General features: G+C 37.4%; 1 protein-coding gene across 5 annotated transcripts in view; it reads left to right on the forward strand.

Annotated features, from left to right (window-relative positions):
* Positions 1-323: 323 nt before the first annotated feature.
* srp68 (signal recognition particle 68) overlaps positions 324-21,131 on the forward strand; it is a 29,609-nt gene continuing 8,801 nt past the window's right edge. For 3 of the 5 annotated variants that reach the window (XR_015492710.1, XR_015492711.1, XR_015492713.1), the window contains exons 1-15: positions 344-443; positions 819-885; positions 972-1,085; positions 1,179-1,374; positions 2,745-2,827; positions 4,675-4,784; positions 5,110-5,192; positions 5,364-5,504; positions 11,206-11,304; positions 15,394-15,461; positions 15,589-15,742; positions 17,044-17,138; positions 17,612-17,741; positions 18,446-18,521; positions 18,658-18,710. Coding sequence is in view for 1 of the 5 variants with exons in the window: in NM_001005401.4 (NP_001005401.2) it covers positions 359-443; positions 819-885; positions 972-1,085; positions 1,179-1,374; positions 2,745-2,827; positions 4,675-4,784; positions 5,110-5,192; positions 5,364-5,504; positions 11,206-11,304; positions 15,394-15,461; positions 15,589-15,742; positions 17,044-17,138; positions 17,612-17,741; positions 18,446-18,521; positions 18,658-18,710 (1,554 nt within the window). In the remaining 4 variants the exon portion in view is untranslated. 5 annotated transcript variants of the gene reach the window in all.

Below are 21,131 nucleotides of genomic sequence, written 5' to 3' on the forward strand. Positions count from 1 at the left end.
AAATAAGTGCTAGGTGAATTGGGTAAACTAAATTGTCCATAGTCTGTGTGTGAATGCGTGTGTATGCATGTTTTCCAGTGATGGGTTGCTGCTGGAAGGGCATTCACTGCTTAAAACATATGCTGGATAAGTTGGCGGTTCATTTCGTTGTTGCGACCCCAGATTAATAAAGGAACTAAGATGAAAAGAAAATTAAAACATAAAACTTTTTCCTCCGACATTACAGCTGGACACTTGATCCTAGTAGGTGGCAGTATATGCAACTAAAGCTGGTTTGACAACCGCCATGAAATCAAAGAAGAAGACAGAGGACCTATCTTTTACTAGCTGGTTCATCGGACGTGTACTTGCTGAAAAAATGGCTGCAGAGCAGAATGGAGTAAAAATGCCGTCAACTGAGGAAAATAAAGAGAACAGCATCGATCAGAGTATTGGTCTGGAGAGTATCCTTAAAGCTAAATCTAACTTACAGTATCATTTATTTTTTAGTGGTGGAGACAATCAGTATTTCAACAGTTAAAAGGAGGACGGCTGCTACTTGGTTTTTATGGAATACGTGTCAGTTGATCTAAACAATTACAGATTGGAATATCGCTTTTTATATAATATAGATTATAAATAAATATTATAAATGTATGTTTTTTTAATAAATGGAGTAATTAGCGGTAATAGGTAATTACTGCATTGAGCCCTCCTCAGACTAGTTTTTGTGATTTTATTTTTTAATTGCGGTTGTGTTTTGTGGAAGGGATTGTATATCCAAACATGCTGTTAGCTATTTTAAAGGTCTGGGTTTTTTTACTTAAAATTGACTACAGTTCTGCAGATTATTAAAGACTCTCAGCAGCAGCATGGACTCAGGCATGGAGATTACCAGCGCTATAGGTAAGACTGTGGGAGATATTTCTTTTTTGTTAAGTTATATTATAACACAAATACAACTACGTTAATATTTTCTTCTTTCCTCTAAGGGGTTATTGCTCCAGACGGCTGCGTCGTTTGAGAAAGGCTCTGGGCTTTAAAATGGGAAACAGACACAAGTTTACTGGGAAAAAAGTGACCGTGGAGATGCTTTCAGACAACCGGTAACTTTTAGCAGTTTAAATGAAATATTAATACGATGCATTATTTTTTTTAATCTTAGTCATTTTGTATCTGTCTCTCTTTCACTGTACTAGATATCTGTTGTTAGTGTTAATGGAAGCAGAAAGAGCTTGGAGTTATGCTATGCAGCTAAAACAGGAAGCTAACACTGAGCCCAGAAAGCGTTTCCATTTGCTGGGTCGCTTGCGGAAGGCTGCCAAACATGGAGACCAGCTGGAGAAGCTGTGTGAAAGTCCTAATGTGGATGCTAAGACCAAACTTGAGGCTCAGGTAAGTCAAAGTTCTTTTTTATGATTATTTACATATATGATTTTAGTAAGTACCACAAAATATTTACTTGAGTAATTAAACTTTGTCCATTGATTTAATAAAAAAGCTAATTTTAATACTAAGCAGGGGTGTGTGATACAGCCTGATGATATTTTTCATTGTTTTCCAAGGCTGCATTTACTCTGCAAGGTTCAAGTGACCCAATTTAGATTTTTGTTTCTTAAATTGAACAGATCGGATGTGGCCCTTGTATGTGTAAGCAGGGGAAAAAATCCAATTCAGATCAGATTCAGGCCTCGTTAATATGTGGAAATATATCCTGCCCTTGTGCCTGCAGCATTGGCACATAGATCAGATTTTCACCCGTCAATGTGATTAAAAAATGCTAGTGAATAATGTTAACACAGAAAATTATTATGAAATGTGATTTCTTCAGTGGGAATACAATGATTATAAATCTGGGGAAAAATATGCAGGACAGTAGTTATGCCTACCTGCAAAACCTTAATAGCATCAAAGGATTCACATTGGAGTTTTGGTGCAAACAGGAGAGGTGCATATTTAATTCTGCAGTGAGTTGTGCAGCTGTGGTTTTATGTTTTTTTGGCTTAGCACCCAGACATCCCCTTTCAGACTAATTTCTCTTGCATCCACAGTTACTCCTGTTGGATGTGGTTCATCCTTCTTGGTGGTATGCTGACATTACACTGGATATACTGTGGCTTTTGATAGATCTCAAAGACTTGCTGTGTTGGTCACATATGGGCCAGTGAGAGACACACCAACAATTTGTGCTTATTGGTGGAAAGTGCAATGAATGACGTTTGGCCACCAGGCTTATCAAATTTAGCCATAAGCCTCCAACACTAAATTGGCCAGTGTTTTTTGTGTCAACCCCTGTATATATACACGATGCATATGTACACTGTGTATTTATACGTCTCTGACTGATCCGGGAACATATTGTTGTATCTTTGCTAGTTTTTGGTCCTATCTGGGTAATCTCATCACAACTTAACTAGGCACAAAACAGCACCAGGAAACTTGTGGACTCTATATCCTGACAGGCTGGAGTTACCAAATACAGTAAAAAAAAAAAAAAAAAAACAACCGATGCTACTAATTGCTACTCTGTACACTTTTAACAGAGGATGCCAGATAACTGCTCATTGTGACACCACAAACGTGGTTAGAAAAAAAAATCTAAAAGTTGGAAATAAACACTCTTCCAAATGTGTGCTCTTGCGCATCATAAAACATTTTAATATGGAATTTTATGGTATTATGTGGTATTTTCAATGGTTCTACAATTTTTAAGCTCTTTAAGAACTTTAAGCTCTATCCTTCTGTAAGTTTGCTTTATTTTACAGGCTTACACTGCTTATCTGACTGGAATGGTTCAATTTGAACTACAGGAGTGGAAATCTGCAATGGAGGCCTTTAACAATTGCAAGTTAGTGCTCTTTGACATTAAGATTCAATAAGAAAAAGTGAAAGCATTTAGACCCCCCCCACCCCCCACCCCCCAGTGATATTTAACTGAGCATGGAATTTTAACACTGTATATCAATTACATTTTTCTTCTTCAGAAACTCTTAAAGAGCCCATATTATACATGAAATAGGGTCATATCTTGGTTGTAAGAGTCTCCAACAACAGACTAATATGCATGCAAGGTCAAAAAACACTTTCATGGTCTTATAATCTGCATTTATTTTTACCTAATTATCCCAGCGACTCCTGTATGAATCGTCCAGTGATTCATTTGTTCCCAAACCCCTCCTTAGCGCGGAGCTAATCTGCGCTGATTGGACCGATGACAGTCTGTCGCGATTGGTCGACTGCCTTCAGTCAGAGAGGGAAATGGCCAATAGCTAATCAGCAATTTAAAAAGTAATCACAGTTCATACACGCTGGATAGTGTATGCGTGGATTTTAGCTGCCACACTATGGCGAGTGGATAGTGCTACGGATAACCGAACGAAGGAGACAGTCGTGTACTCGCCATACCACACACACACAAAAACACACACACACCTCCGGATGACAACGCTCCCGCTTCCGCCCGCACCCGCCAGGTTTTAGCCTGAGAACCCGCTCCGTTTTCTGCCCGCCGCGCCCGGTCCCGCTAGAGCGGAGAACACAACCAAAAATCACCCAGTATACAGTCCAGACAGCCAAGCTGTCTGTATAAACACATACACACAGCTCGTTCGTTCGTTCGCTCTCTCTCTCTCGCTCTCTCTCGCTCTCTCTCATACGCTCTCTCATACCAAGCAGACTCTCTCTTTCTAATTCACATAGCAATATCCGTGATATTGCTAGACAGCCCGCTCCCGTCCCAAATTAAACCCGTTACCGACCGCTCCAGCGATTTATTCGGAAATTTATTCCCGCGGCTGTCCCCGCGCCAGATTTCTGCGGCGCGGGAATAAATTTCCGAATAAATAGCGGGAGCAGAACTCTAGCACGGAGCTCCATAAACAAACAGCACGCGTCGCGTTTTTAACGTGACTTTGCACGCGATAAGATAATATATCCAGTTAACCTGATACAGTACACGCGGTTACAAGTAACAAATCACAACTAAATACATTTGCAAGCTAGAGTAAACGAGGCAACAACTTTAACCGCACGTACTTACACTTGAGAAATGGAAGAAACCCATCCTGACGTCCATCAGTTACTCTTTACTGATCCTTCCTTTAACAAACTCAGATGAAGTATTCTTTGTAGCATGTAGCTTCCAGAAGTTTCCAACTGCTTGGTTATAATGCTGAGGTTTCATCTTTGGGTAGAGACTCAATATATCCATCTGCAGTGTGACTTCAATCAACCGGCATGTTTGTGTGTGTGTGTTTGTGGGTGTGTGTATGTGTGTGTCTGGGTTTCTGCGTCAGAGGGCGGGGCCTCAGGTTTGAAATCTCCCGGGTTTGCGCGTGCACGTGAATAACTTGGTTTCGTTCGTACGTCATGGCGAAACACCTAATGAATCGTGATCAAGGCGACTCGTTTGAAGCACTATGAGTCGACTCTTTTATAGATGAATCAACAGTTTTAAACACTGTACACTAACAGATTTAAGCCTTAGCTGGATACTTCACTTCACTTAGAGCTGTGTTACACACTACATGGAGGGGAATTTTCAAAAACCCATAATATGGGCTCTTTAAGTAATTTTTTGGGGGGTTTAGGACTTTCATGATTGAGATCTTGTAAGTGTAATATACTTGTAAGTGTAATATTGGGTGCGTTTTATATTTTTTCCATTTGTTGACAATATTTTTGGATTCATTGCAGGACCATCTATGAGAAACTTGCAAGTGCTTTTACTGAGGAGCAGGCTGTGCTTTATCACCAGAGAGTAGAAGAGATTTCACCTAACATCCGATACTGTGCATATAACATTGGTGAGATACACGATTCATAAAGCCTTTTATATTATCAATATATATTCTTGCCTTTTTGATTTGATATTTTAATGATTCATATTCAACCTGCACTCTTGTAGCTCAACCAGTAGAATATCCTGCTAGATCATTAGATCTGGGAATGTATTTTCAGGAAAGAACTGACAATAACTGATTAATGGTGGAGGTTGAAATTGTGGGACATGTGGAAATGCTCAATTTGCCCTAAAAAGGGTTTAAATAAACTGGAAAAAACCCAGACACACTTAAACTACAAAGTGCAGCTCACAACTGTCCACATAAACCATCTATGTTTGTTCTCTAGGTGACCAAAACGCTATAAATGACCTCATGCAGATGAGACTGAGTGCAGGAGGAGGGGGTGGCATGATGGCTGAAAAATTGGAGGTCAGTGGTATTGTAACACCAGTGTTTTAAATTAGACACTCCAACTATATATGTTCATTTCCAAATATTGGACTGACCTGTAAAAACTTAAGGAAATGCTATTCCAAACCTAACCTTGTTGCTCAGTATACGAACAGCTGCTTATAATTGTTCTCATTTTCTTTCTCTCAGTCATTGATTACTCAGACAAGAGCCAAGCAGGCAGCTGTAATGAGTGAGGTTGAATGGAGAGGCCGTACAGTTCCTATCAAAATTGATAAGGCCAGAATATTTCTGCTGGGTCTGGCTGACAATGAAGCTGCTATTACACAGGTCAGTAAACATACTCTTTTCTTATTCAGTTTTTATTTACATACAGTTCTGTGACTTGATACCAGTAATTCTTCCTGCACAAAAGTTTAAAGAGGACATCAGATGATTTGTTTATTTTTTTTAGCTAGTTGTCTGACTTGTCTGTCATCTCAGAAAAGCATGAAAGAAAATGCATAGAATGCATTGAGTCCCATCCTCAAAGGAAACAAAGCAGGCATGAGAAACCTAAAAATGACAAATCATTAAAATCTGACTTCTTGTTCAAGTGCTGGAATTGGCTCCTTTGTGTGTCCATCCAAGAAAATTTTAAAAGGACAACCCAGAAACTTTGTTTTGATGATTCTTTATTAGCCAGCATATGTAAAAACATGCCCATCTGATTTTGATTCACTAGTGTCATAGCAAGGTGATCTAAATTATAGCCACCCCTTAATCTGTACATATACACACATAGCTTACTTCTTCACATACAAAGCTCAGTAAAACACTGTTGAAGGATTGGTCAGTTGCACTTCATGCTCTAATACCCAGAACAAGCATGTAACTTCATGTTTTGAGAAGGTTACTATTGCCTCTGACTATTTACAGAAACCACAACGTTCATTTATGCCATAAACATTCTGCACTACATAATTTATAAATGCATATTTATACTCTGTATAGTCTGATTTAGGTTTAATTTGACGGTAAGAGAAATGTGCCAATAGTGTAATATTTGTTTGCCAAGGCCAGCACATCTAAACAGGTAGGTAAATGTGCCAGTCAGTGAGTTAAAGTGGAGGAGTAGCCTCTTTTACTCAATCACAGTTTAGGATTTAAAGGATATAATCTGTTATTTGGTCATTTCTCAAACTAAACTTGCATTTGTTGTTTCAGATGTTTCAAATAGATAAATCAGGGCTGATGCAACCAGCAAATGATTTAGAATATTTTTAACCATTCCTATAGTTTACCTGATTTATTTATTTTTTTACCATCTTTTCTCAAAATTTGGAGCAATGTTTGTGACAGAAAGGCAAAAAAATGATTGGGAGATTTAGAAAAATTAATTATATTCATATTGATTCTGGTCTTTTCTAGATTTACATATGATTGTCAAAATGAGCTGATTTTTTCCCCCTCTGCGTTCTCACTAAAACAGCTGGATCTTTTAAAGTCTATCAAGTAGTATCAAGTAAATAATTAAGAATCAGAGCACTTTTCTTCCATGTTTATTTCAGAATATAATAACACCAATAATTGAAAAAAAAAACAGGTAAATAACAAATTGATTGAAATGAGTGTGTGAAATAGCATGGCAGAGTATGCTTATGATAACAGACATGCATCTGTTGATACAATGCACATACCCTAATTCAAACTGTCTTTAGCTGATTGTGTGTTGCAAAAATATCACACAGGCCACACACTGGACATGTAGTGCAGCACCATACCTAAAATGAGATTTATTTGCTCCATAGATACTGTTTTTCGGATTTTCATATGGTTAACATGACATTTTACAACATGCACTCTTTCACAGCTGGTGAGAGTGTGCTCACTTCGAAGCAGAAATTCAGGTATACATATATGCACACAGCAGTTCTGCCAGGTTCTCGAATATTATTGGCTGATAGCCATGCAATATTTTGCAATATCAGTACTCGTATACCCTCCTCACGCTTCTGTATTACACCCACAAGTTTCACCAGCGCATGCAATGTCTCTCTATATGGCCACTTTCCGTGTGTTTTACATTTGACTTGACAAAAGACGTGAACAATTTGGTATTATTTAAACATGCTTAAAATCCGAATAAATATGAGAGACACTTGTCAAAATTTATTTTAGAGACTAGGCATGAGGTTCAGCTATGTCCTTCTCATTTTCTGTGTCTGATTCAGGATAAAACTGATATGGGTGCGCTGACATTGCACTACAGAAGCAAAGCGCATGCTTGTAGAGGCGTGATGCTTTCTGCTGACGTGGAACCGATCCACAAATCCCAACACATTTGGTTCGTTGACCAAGTAGAGTTGTTTAAGGGCGGGCCTTTGGAGGAACCAGGATATGATAGTAGTTTTCATGTTAGCTGAGTAGCAATATAAAAAACGTAAGATATGTGAAAAATAACTTGATTTTTAAAAGATACATTTATTTTTACAACTGCTGCACAAACATAAATTGATTTGCTCCCAATAAACACCGCTGAGCCTTAAAATCCACTCTGCGCCAATCCTTTAATACAACTCAATACATTAATTTATAATTACACTGATCTTGATTTTTCATGGCTGACTGCTATATGGCTGATTCTATATTTTAGAAACGAGAAAAAATAGTGTGACAATTCTTTTATGTGCTTTATTACATGCGGATTAAATATAATAAAAAATGATGGAAAACAACTGTATTCATTATAAGTTTTTGTGAATTTATGCTACATAAAACATGCCTTCGTCTAAACTGAACTATTATTCATATAATAACTCTCATCCAGCAGGTGGCGCCTATAGACCAGCAGGAATAATGGAGTTGATTTATTTACTGCAGTCAACAAAACAGTGACGTCAAATCCTGCAGGATTTTATCAATTTCATAAACCACAGAGCATCCCAGTATTCTCATATTAAGTTTAGACAAACTTTAGCATTCAACTTTGCATTACATAATTAAATGATAAAAAAGAGCATTTAAGACTTTATAATATAAATAATTATTAAATTTCTCAAAATTGATTCATCAACTTTTAATAGTTTAATACCTCGCAAACATTCGGGTACATTTTGTGTGTGAGTTACAGATATATTGATGTAATGTCAATCATCTTTCATCATCAGAGACATCCCTTCTCTGCCTGTCTTATGCTGTGTTCACACCAAAATCATGAATCAAGTATTTGTGCCAAAGTCCATCCTAATGTGTGAGTTGAAACCAAATTATTGCCACACAGCCCGAATGATGCAGAATGCACGAAAAAATTTCACAGTTTTTGTCCCATGCAAGTTCAAATAACTGAACTCAAGTGAAAGTAACGTGGAGCTCCGTGCTCATTCATTTAACTCTTTATGTTTTGTGTCATTTCTTAAGCACGCATGAGCAAACACTGAGTTGCAGGGTTGCAGTCTAGTTGTCTAACCCGCAAATCAAGCAAAAATACTTTAGGTGTTTCCAGAATTGCATACTTATGCACTATTCTTCTCCATTTTATAGTGTAAATAGTGTTAGTGGAGCATTCCAACTGAAAAGTCTAAAAAATAAGCCCGCATTAAACACCCTAATAATGCACTTATTCAACCGTTAAGAAGAAGTGTGGAATGTTGAACACTTCATGCACTCAACAGCTGCTGCTTTGCTCGTGTAGCAGAAAGGGTGGAGCTTTCGGGCACTTATGTTGGATTACTTTATTTATTTTGGACTGTGCAAAATTCTCTTACAGGAGTGATTATACCACCTTCTGATGGTGAATATAAAATATAAAATAAAAAACATTGGTGTTCCATTTGAAATGACCCTACATACATATACTATGCTGTTGAGTTTAAGTGCATAGTGTATGATGTATCATTTGGGACACAAAGTTTTTAATCTTGATTATCACAGATAGGGTCACTTGCATTTGTGTGTGTGTGTGTGTGTGTGTTTGTAATATAAATTGAAAAAATACAAATACAAAAAAATACAAATTTTATTTGTTAAAACCATTTGCTTTTGAAGTGCTATACTTTCAATTCATTTGCCACTATAGTTTAACACTAAAAACACCAAAACAGTGTGCAGTAAATGGTATAATATTTGTTTATGCTTCAGTATGCTGTAGTTATTTAATCAATATTATGTTTTGTTTACACCTGATATTAAGAAATAATTACTTGTGGCAATAATAAGTGGCAATGTCTAAGTACAGGTGCAGATGAGTGCTTAAGGTTAGCACTTGTCCACTTTTCACATCCAGAGGTTGTTGAAAACGCGTAAGACCTCTTTCTTGTCTTCACTGGTAAATGCTTATGGATACTGGCATCTTCCCCACCCATGCCACACCTCAACTGAAGCATGCTCATGTCTGTGGTATGCTGTTTCATCTGAAACCGACTGCATTCTCTACAGAATAACCACTCACAGGGAATGTGTTCAGTTTATTTGACTCTGTGTTTTGAGATGTGGTGTGTGGACAAAAGAAAGTTCCAAAAAAGACTTGACTTTACCCAAAAAGTACAAAGTTAAGAAAACTATCAAAAACAAAGTTTGAATTTGAGGCTAATGAAACAAGACCACAATAAAATACAAAACAAACTCTAGAGAACCAAAATGTATTTAAATTCAAATGGTGGGTCCGCTTACACAACACAGACGTAAAAATTTGTATTTAAAACTATTTAAATACTAAATACTATGAATACAATCACAAATCAGCCTTTTCCAAGAAGAGACACAACACATTGTATGATCTGGTAGACAGCAGCATCACTGTTCATTCTTGTTCAATCCACCTTCTGGTAACTTCAACTCAACAGATATTACACCATAAGGAATAGAAACAGTACAATGCCATTTAGAATGTGTGCACACCACACCAGCAAACAAAGTGCTTAAAGTGAATGAAAGATTAGCAATAAACAAACTAACTCCACAGTGTGCTGCTCAATCTGATTACAGGAAAAAAAGTGGAGTAAAAACAAAACTTGTATTGGTCTTTATTTCATAACCATACTGAAATGTGTGTGTACATTTGTGTCAAAGAATAAAACTGAATGCATGTAGCGGCCACAGAAATAGCTACCACTGTGTTCTCACTATGGCACAAGTTCTTGCTGCTTTTCAAACACTGTCTAGCATTAACTGAAATTCTGGTTTACCCAGTTGCAGCTAGTAGCAAGGTGTAGTTTTGGCGTGACTACAGTCTGTCTGTGGGCGTGTGTGCTAAGTTTTGTTTCTGGAAATTCTGGATAATCAAATATGCATTTTTAATGACAGACAATTGTTTCATTGTGGAATTAGAATGTTATGAATGTTTTAAAATAACTTTGACTCTGGCAGCAGGCTGATCTATTTTCATATCCATTGCCCCTTAAATGAAAAAATCTACTATTATCCACTAACTATGACACTTGTCATAGATCTACACATCACATATAGCTACTCTCAGCCTTCAGTTCACCTACAGTCCACATACACTTTTGCCAAGAAGTGTTCAATTGATGGAACACTGAAAAGCCAACTGTCTGCTATTAACTGATCTGTAGCTCTGCTTCTTCATTTACTTGCCTAAGGGGAACTTGTCCCCAACTTAGGCAAGTAAATCCCAACTAGTTTTTCCTAATGCTTTTTCTCCATTTCTGTCCCTTGACAGAGTTCCTTGTCCCTGTTATCTTTGGCTTGCTTGGTTAGTGTTGGTAGAGCTTCCCTGCTGTACAATCACACCCTTCAACGTTGAAATGAACTATATCCTAAATGAACAAACTAGAACTTGAACAGAATTGGCAACTGAGTTTGTAAAAAAAAATAATAATAATAAAAAAAATGTTTTTTTTAATGCAACTGTTTGATGTACTGACCTTGTTTTACGTTGATGGAACTTTATACCTGATAATTTTTTACCAGTTTTTCTTTGTGAGCACCCAGAGATACACCACAAATTTATTGTGAAACCCTAAAAATCACAATAATGCACATGCAGCACACTAAATACAAGTATCTTGACTATTATTATAACTGTTCACAGGCAGATAATGAAGAGACTAAGGAGCACCTGTATGAGAGTCTGCTGGCAGAGTGTAGAGACACCATCCAGGCTGTCAGGGAGGAGCTCAGGACTGATGTGGTGAGAGACTTATTAATAACACCTCTTACACTTCCTTAATGTGCAATATACATTTGCATTAGACATTTAGAAAATATTTAGTAACATTTTACGATACAGAACACAGTTCATATTAATGTATTTACTGTGAACAAACAATGAAAATCTTTTTTTTTTTTTTTGAATGTTATTCTTTTTAATGTTAATAAATGAACATACAGTTTTCATTGTTAGTTCACATTTCATTAATGTTTACAAGCACAGTGCTGGATTTTAAAAATAATTAATAATAATATTTTTAACAGAGTGGGGTCACGTGACATGTAGGGAAAATAACTGGAAAAATCAACTTGGAAAAATGTATCAATTATAGGTTCTGAATGTTGATTTCGAGTACTTTAATTAATCGCCCAGCCCTTGTCAAGAACCCAATTAAGTTTAGTGCATCGCAAAACCAGAAGTCAACACAACAACAAGGTGGTCTTTTGCCACCTCAAACTTCAACCTTTAGACTCCTCTCCAAGCCTTGTGAGGACCAGGAACTGATCACCAGCAAACCCACATGAAAACCTAGTTTAACAGAGGGAGTTCTCCACATCACAGAAGGAATGCAAGTCTTGGAATGCAACTATAATCCTTTTACACTTCTATACAACCTGTAAAAATGTGTGGGAGTGTGTTTGTGTTAGATGCTAGTTTCTGTTAGAAGAGTCAAAGTTTCATTTTGTATTTAATGAAAAGTGCATATTTATGAATATACTGCCTTAAACTTAGATATTGAGTTTATTAATGGGTTTTTACTGTATTTTGCTATATACTCCTGGTGCGGCCTCAGCAGGATGTTCATTATTCACCAGGTGGCGGCTGGGGCCCGGTGCAGTTAGAAGGAAAGGTCGCTATTCTGGCAGTGGTCATTTGGGGTGCTGAAGGCAGTTTTGTTTCTCTAGATTTGGGAGAAGGGGGGACTGGCCAATAACCCTTTATTAAATCCAGTGTTGAGTTGTACCAGGCCTTGCCAAGCCGCTCCAGGAGTTCATCCACTTTGGACATGGGGTAGCTGTCAAATACGGAAATTTTGTTTAGTCACTGGACGTCTTATGATTTAACCCAAAAAATTACCAGTCTGTCAGATGAAGAAGAGCCAGAGTCAGAGATTCAAATAAATAAATTTAAAAGAAAAAGTTCTAAAAGTTCAAATAAAAAAAAAAAGTTCATTGCAGATAGTTTGCAGTTTCATCAGCAGAAGCCAGCTTGAGCACTTGCAATGAGTTCCTAGGCTGCTCTGCTTACATTAACAATTATACTCTCACATAACGACATTAACGGACTCATACATATAGATGTTTTACCTGATTGGTTAAAACACAGATAGACTAGGATCATTTCCACGTGGGTGAGTGCGTACAATTCTGAACAATATCTCAAGCATATAAACGTCAGACATCCACTAGACTGTTTAGAACTGATTCCAGACTTATGAAACTGATCCACAATCAAATAGAACACAAACACTTAATGTACAATTGGTTTCTTACCCAAGGCTGAGTGTATTCTCAGCCGTTTTTATCAAAACTGGTTAAAAACCAGTATAATCTACATTCAGGCAGTTATATTCTTACTTCACAAAGTCTATCTTAAATAAAAAGTAGAATCACTTTAAAAGAATTAACCGTAAAAACAGCAAAATCACTTTAGACATTTTAGATCGTATTAACTCATAGAAATAACAATGGAAACGGTTTCGTCCAGTCCTCAGCCCTCAGTTCCACTCAAGGTCTCAGTGACCTCTGACCTAGTTTGGTGGCTTCTGAAAATAGTTATAAAGAGATAAGCAAATGTGCTGAACATTCTTTTATTAAGCAATGTGTTAACTTTACTCATTATTCAATAATAATTTTTAATAAAAATGAGAAACAGGATGATGAGAAAAGGATAAACGTTGAGCGATGCTGAGACAGGTTGGAAGTTAGAAATCCAAATCCTTCAGGACCATCACGACAGGGCTGGACCAGGATCTCTTTGATATTTTAATGCCTCTGAGCTGTCTCATGCTGGTGATCTCTTCTATTGCCACTCGATGTGCCTCACATACCTGTTTCATTGGGGGGCGTCCTGATCTCATGCTGGATGACATGAGTTCACCTGGGCTGCTATGTGATCTGACTGACCAGGGCAGCCAGCTTGCTTATCTGACTTGCTCACAACTCTCCTCTGAGATATACAATGGGAGTGGCATCTTAAGAGAAAGTAGTGAGCTGGCCTGATGGTGGGGTCTATCTTTTCAACAGGTTTAGGGGGTATATCTGTTTCTCTCAACTCTGTTCCTGCCAACGAACACACTAGGACTTTGCCATATGTTCTTTGATGCAGTGGGGACTTTGTTGCTGCTGTTCCAAGGCCTCCCTTATGTTGATCAAACCCCAGCCAGTCTCCTTTCAGGAGGATGGGATTGGTAAGTCTCTCACCATGCCTACTTCTGTAGGCCAGGCTCCAGGAAATGCCAAGATCATTATTCAGCAAGCTGGTACGTGACGTGTATCTCCGTGTATGTGGTGGGTATTGTGGCTTTGTTATTGGCTCAGGGTGTCACTACTTCCAGCTGAACTAGAGTAACAGAACTCCCTGAATCTAGCACTGCCGTCACTGATTGTCTTTCTAGCTGGATGGTTCAAGTGGGAAATCCACAAATCCCAGGATTGTGGACAATGAAGAGGGTTACCAAGCTTGGACGTCAAGGGAAGTGGCTTCGATGGTTATTGTCTTATCCATGGCATTGGGGACCACTGGTCTGCTCACTGGTCGCAAGGTGCCCTACAGTGGTTGGGAATCCACGTTCATAGCCTTTCTCTCTCTAGCATCTTGGTTAAACATTACCTAGGTCAACTCCATCGCCACCACTAATTCAGCTTTGTTCATGGGGTTTCTCATACTTGCTAGCCCTCTAAACCAGCAAGGAAGCACCCGTAGCAGATAGTCGATCCACACTTTCTCAGTGACTTGAGTAGCAGTGGGACTAGAAGCCACTGGCTACAAGCCACATATGCATGAGGCTTGTAAGCTGGGTTGCCTATACTCTAATGTGGATATTTTCACTGTATGACCATTTGAAAAGAATTGCTGCACTGCACCCACCAGTAAGAGCCAGACGCGGGCTAATTTCTCTTAACTTCACCATCCCCTAATCATCATTCTGTGGGGCTTGTAGGAAATAATAATATTTATTGTTTAATAATTTTGTGAGGTACAGGCACATGCAGGCAGCAGCTTTCTGTAGCCTCTCAGTCCTCTGCTCAGTACGCGCCCATCTAGCACAAGTGTTGGGTCTAGGCAATGCCATGATATTGCACCCCAAACCATTACTGATCCACTCCCATGCTTCACTCTTGGCATACAACAGTCTGAGTGGTATGCTTCTTTGGGGCTTCTCCACACTTTAACTCTCTTGGATGCGGGAAAGGAAGTGAAGGTGGCCTCATCTGAGAACAATGCATGTTTTACATTGACCACAGCCCAATATTTTTGCTGCTGACACCATTGAAACTAACATTTGGTATTATCATGAGTGACCAAAGGTCTGGCAATAGCAATCTAGGTTAGCACTCGAACATCCACGCCGGAGTTACTACTGTAGGATGTGGTTTGTTCCTCTTGGTGGTATGCTGACATTACCCTGGATCACCTTGGCTCTTGAATCATCACAAAGACTTGCTGTCTTGGTTACTTATGTGCCAGCGAGATGCACACAAACAATTGTCCTCTTTTAAATGGTCACCCATAATATTGTGTGTATTGTGTGTGTGTGTGTGTGTATATTTTAAGCAAATCTGTGCCATTTACTTCGCTAAATAAACCTTCACTCTCTGTTTTTACTGGTGTTTGGTTTTATTATTATTAATATTATTATTATTTTCATGATATAGATTTAATAGTTAATATATCATAGAGTACAACACTTTTTGTTTATATATTGGATACTTAGAGATTTTTAAAACAAACTTTTCCTTTTCATTTAAGGTTTAAAATGTCATACATACACACACATACACACCACCCCTAGGTTGTGTGCGTGTAGTAAACCAACTTAAAGGTTTGTGTGTCTTGCCACTACAGAAGCAGAGGGAACGAGCCACAGACGTTGCTGAGAGTAGCAAGGTATCTAATCTGCAGTATTTACACAGGTATGTTAATATAACAGCTGCCGTAATGACTGCTAAGGAATCAAATAAAAGCTGTTTCTTTTAAGCTGTTTTACTGTGCTTAATGTGCTAAACGTATATTTGTTATTGTCTACATATCTGCATATAGCTATCTTACATATATCAAGTTGTGGACCGTGGTGAAGAGAAATGAGAGCATGGCACATTCACTGCAAACTAAGCTGAAAGAGCCTCAGACTGATGAGAACAAGAGAGGACCGCGACCACAGGATCTCATACGACTCTATGACATCATTCTGCAGGTTCAGATAAATTTATTTGTGTGTGTGTGTGCATGCGTGCGAATGGATGGATGTGTCAGTGCTTTCCACACAGACTTTACTTGGGCGGGCCATAACATTAATAATGTTTCTGCTACAAAACAAACAAAAGACTATAATAAATCATTCAATTCAAGGCTGAAAGCTGCAAAACAATCATCAGTAATTAAATAGAAAAATAATATACATCTCAAGAAAGAATGGACAAAAGAAAGAAAAGTTGACCCAATATATGTGCAGGCAGAACAGGATTCCCGCGGTGACCACCGGTGCAATACCGCTCTTTGTTGTAAGCCGCAGTTTGTGTAAACTTAGTAAAGGCGAGCTTCTTGGGCGATGATGTGTACAGCATTAGATTTTACATTTAGCGGATATTTGTGCTGAACACGCGGTGAATGCAACGCATCGAGATTAGGGCATTATGTACTTGTGTTTACTAACTGTTTATTCAGTTAAACATGCATTTTGAACTGTAGGCCTACATAAGCTCGAAACAGTGATTTTTGATCACCTTAATCTGACTAAAGTCATAATTGAACCAAACAGAAATGGAATTAAAATGTGGAGTATGCAAATATTAGTGGCATTATGGAAGTAAACACCGCAATCAAACTATTACCGTCATGTAGGACTTTTCACCATAATTTTCGACAAGATCCACACAAGTGGCTGTCAGTAAAAGACTGCACCCACACGCATCACCAAATGCCGAAGTTTTATTCTTTCTATTTTGCATGCGTTATAAAATTCCATAACTCACTCACTAGTCCTTACTCCTTATTTGTGTCTAATACCCCAGTTTATCACGAGGGGAAGGAATAAAATGTACATGAGTAAATGTGAAACTGCCGAGCTGCAGATAAAGCCAAAATTACAGGTAACTCCTACATGAAAGCACTTAACATAAACACTTTAATTATATTATTGTCTATTAAGGCAAATACCTAGATTTGTATTTGTAAACATAGTCAGAAGTAAGTGAAAGATCCAGATAGGATATTCTGCTGATTTGAATTTGAAGGGCACTTTTCTTTTTTTTTTTTCTTTTTTTTTTTTTAGACAGCTCATCGGCCAGGTATACTTCCACGCTAAAATATCAAGGTGAAAGTAAACATAGCTTGCTTAGAACACACTAAGTGGTGCACACGTAGGTGTCCTTGTTAATTTAAATTACATATGTAAGTACTGAGAAGTATTATTGACATGTAGTTACTATATGATTAGGTTTATGGTTAGTTGCTTCTGATTTTTCATAAATTTTTCACTATTTCAATTGTTTCTAGAGTCTTGCTGAGCTGTCATCACTGCAGGGTCTAGAGGAGGATCACACCTTCCAGAAAGAACTGTCCCTCAAGACTTTGGTCTACAAGGCTTACAGGTGATTTTATTTCCTTGGTGGGATCTGCTATACAGATCTTTAGGAGACTATTAACTCTTAATATTACTATAAAATTTTCAAATGGCTTAAAACGTCTTCAAACAAGTAGAACACTTTCAAGATCGAATTAAAAAGTTGTTTAGTGATGGGTGGGGTGGGGGTGGGGGGAGAAGGTGTTGATCTTATTAAATCTGTATTATACATGAAGATTTGTCCTGCATGTAACTAATAGCATGTTCAAACTTTAAGATTTTAGCTCAGTTTTTTTTTTTTTTGTAAAATCGCAGATTAAAGTGCAGTATTGTAGGCAAATCTTTGCTACACTTTCTAAATTCTAAATTCCATTCTATATTCGGGTGCAAACAGAATTTACAATGGGTTTTGTTCAGATCACATTATGTAGGGTGACGTTTACTGTTTGAATAGAAGAACGGGCAATGGTTATAAAATGTTTGTTGTTGTGCTTTCGACAGGTGTTTCTACATAGCTCAATCCTATGTTTTGGTGAAGAAGTGGAGTGAAGCTCTTGTTCTTTACGAAAGGGTTCTGAAATATACCAAAGAGGTCCAATCCAAAGCAAAGAGCCTTAGTAACAACCTTAAGGTACCAAACACAAGTTTTTTTTTTTATACAGTGTCCATATTGGATATTTGCTCAAGACTTGCCACAATGGTGAGCTTTAAATAATTCAAAATTAAACAAACAAGGAGGACATAGAGCTCATATTGAAAGGCTTGCTTACACCAAGAACAATATCTGTAATAGTGTTTCTGTAAAATATTAGTTTCCACTGCGTTTTGAACCATTATGGTCCCTTTTATTCTAACCATGAGCATTTGAACATTGTTTCTTCACATGCTTTCAGATTTTAGTATTTTAATGCACCTTTAATGACAGCATTTCTTTAATTTCATAGAAAATAAATGCTCTAAAACCAGTTTCTACATTATTGTTATACTGTGGTATGGACATAGAAATTACTCTAAATGGCTGTATCACTAAAACAGGCATCTTGCATACGTCAAATGCATTCTGCAGACAAGTAATACTGTGAGGGTTTTAATCAGTTGTTACAGATTATTTTTATTATTATATTAATTGTATAATTATATTATTATAATAATAATTATTATTATGTTATATTAATTAGTTATTAATATAATTGTTATTTAGTAATCATAATTTGTAGTTTTAAAGTTAAACATTAAGCTGTTTAGTTCTGCAACATGAAATGGGTTCTATAGTAAAACAGAATTCTATTAAATAAGAGTGCCACTTAGTATTTGTTGTTGTTCCATTCTTTTCAGGATCTTCCTGATGTCCAGGAACTCATTGCTGAGGTCAATGCTGAAAAGTACTCCCTCCAAGCTGCAGCCATCTTAGGTGAGTAGATTTGACCAGAGCAATTTTTCTTGCTCTCATTCTTAATGTGCTAAAATTGGCTTTTTTTAGCTCTTTTTTTTGTTTTGTTTTGTTTTGTAAATTTTTTTTAACACTGATATTTATATTCGTGTTTTAGACACTGAAGACATTGCTGAGTTGCCCTCACAGCAGCAGATTAAAGACACCACGGTAAGAGAGGACATGTTGAATGTGTTTACAGAATTTTCAATACAGGGTCTGTCTTGTTAAAGGCTCATTAAAAATAGTTACAGTTTCTTATGCATATTTGGAACAGTTATACCTTCAGCATAGAGCTGCACAATTATTAGAAAAAAGATCACAATCTCAATATGACCCCTAGACGATCTTAATCCAGCATTTCTACGATTCTGCCAATCATGTTTTCAAGTTCAGGAGAAAAGCAAAGGCAGCAGCACAAGTCTTTTTCATTGTTTCACATACATTGCCCAGCGATATGGACACCTCCAAATGATGTTAAAAGAGTCACATACTGTATGCATAAGGTATAATTCACCCAGAAGTTTATTTTTGTCTTCATATAATGCTGTATTTGCGGCCGGGAAATCACATGTGACATGAGCTGCTGACCGTGAGCTGTTACAACAGAGAGGGCAGGCGCGCGCCCTACTTAATAATAGACGCGCTCGCGTCTACTTTTAGTGAGCAGAACCTGCATAGGCTGTGAATAAAAGATCATAAAGTTGTAAATAATATTCAGTTTGTGGCACAGAGTGATCCTTTGAGAGCCGCGCGCGAAGTATGAACAACACTTAGCAGTGAAAATGAAACCGAAAGCGTGTACATCATTTAAAAAATCATATCGCATTTTAGAGTTATGACTGCAACAAGCATTTGATATGCATTTTCTTTCATAGCGAACACACAGTTGTGCATGAAAATAAACAGTCAGTATAACTACACTAGCCTATATAATGTTGATTTTACCAGTGAATAAAATGATCTAATAATGTTGTCAATGACAGATTGCAAGCACATATCTCAAACATAATTCAACATCAGAATAATTATAAGTAGAATACAATTATTTATAGAAACCAGCAGACCTAGACATATTATTATTGTTGTTTTACCATATGTTTGAAAAAAACAATAATAATTGCTGACTCATATTAACATTTATTCTACAGAATGTGAGAAAATCGGGATCTTTATTTTAAGCAAAAAAAATGTGATTCTCATTTTAGAATTGTGCAGCTCTACTTCAGCATTGATTGTATTAATTCTCTTAATTGCATTTTAGTGGCTCCATTTTTAAAAAATACTGTTTTAATTAGGTGCTTAAGCTTAATTATGAAAGTGACTTTGCAAGCAATTATCACAAACTTCCACACGTGCTTAAGCTAAGGTGACAAACAAACAGTGACTTATCTAAAAGGCAAACGCACAAAGAAGCATACATTCAAAAGGGTAGAGGAAATGTGAAAATAAATGAATGAAACCTAAGTGAAGCAGGGGAATGACTAAACAAAGACAATTCAGTTTAACCAACTGAAATGCCATCAAACATTTACAAGAGGCCTACAGGCTTATTCTAAACCTGTGTTTAATTAAAATGTAATGATGCTTGCATATGTCTAAGCCATTGAGCTAGTATTCAATGCAGTCTCGGATAAACGTCTTGAGGGTGGCAAAGTTTTCTTTGGTTGAGTGAAGAATGACTTCAGTAATTAGTATTCTGACTTGATCAAAGAATGAGGCATGGCTGGAGCACATGTCATCCACAGTCTTGGGCCAACACGCAACTCTTCTTTCTTGGCCAGTGATATACTGTACAGTGTCTAAGTGGGTTAAGTTTCTTTGTTTGATTATTGGTACATTCCCAGTCAAGATGCCTTTTCTCATAGCCCTGGTCCTCATTTTTTGTGTTAAATATTTTCTCACACCCCGATTTAAAAAAAATAATAAATAAATTACTTATGAATTTCTCATCAGCATCACTAGTATAGCACAGCAATGCTGGTAATGATTGTTGATGTCGTAGTTGACAATTATTTTTGACCCTACAGCGGCACCTTGCTAAAAACAAAAAGTTGTTGGTGAGTCTAAGTGTGCTGCTAACAGTGAAGAGGCAGACCTAGTAAACAATGCAAAGCACCAGTCATAAGCCCAAACATTCACACATGTCATTGAGTATCACAATAAAACACTTAGAAGAATAAAATTAATGAAAAGTGTGGTGTACACCTGCTCAATTACAATTGATTTCAGATATTAATGGTACCAGATATGTTAAACAGCACTGCTCGGTGAAAAAATGCTATAGTAGTTTTTACTAAATACTTTAAATTGAACCATAGTATAGTAAAGTGTTTTTTACTGTATATTATAGCATTTACAACCCTCAGTTAATAAATTCTTCAGCATACTGTTGTATTATCTATAATGAACTGAGTGGCGTAGCGGACGGGCCCGCAGGGCACGCACTGAGGGGGGGCCCCGCGTGATTAGGAGACCCCACGTTGTCACGATTTTCAATAATTGAAAATCCGGCAACCGCAATAATCAGTCTTGGGAACAACTGTGGTCGGAGCCAAAGTTCACAGGACTGTGTTCTCTGAACTCCTCTCA

The sequence above is a fragment of the Danio rerio genome, chromosome 6 (genome assembly GCF_052040795.2).
Source record: "Danio rerio strain M-AB ecotype USA chromosome 6, GRCz13ab, whole genome shotgun sequence".
Classification (NCBI taxonomy): Eukaryota; Metazoa; Chordata; class Actinopteri; order Cypriniformes; family Danionidae; genus Danio; species Danio rerio.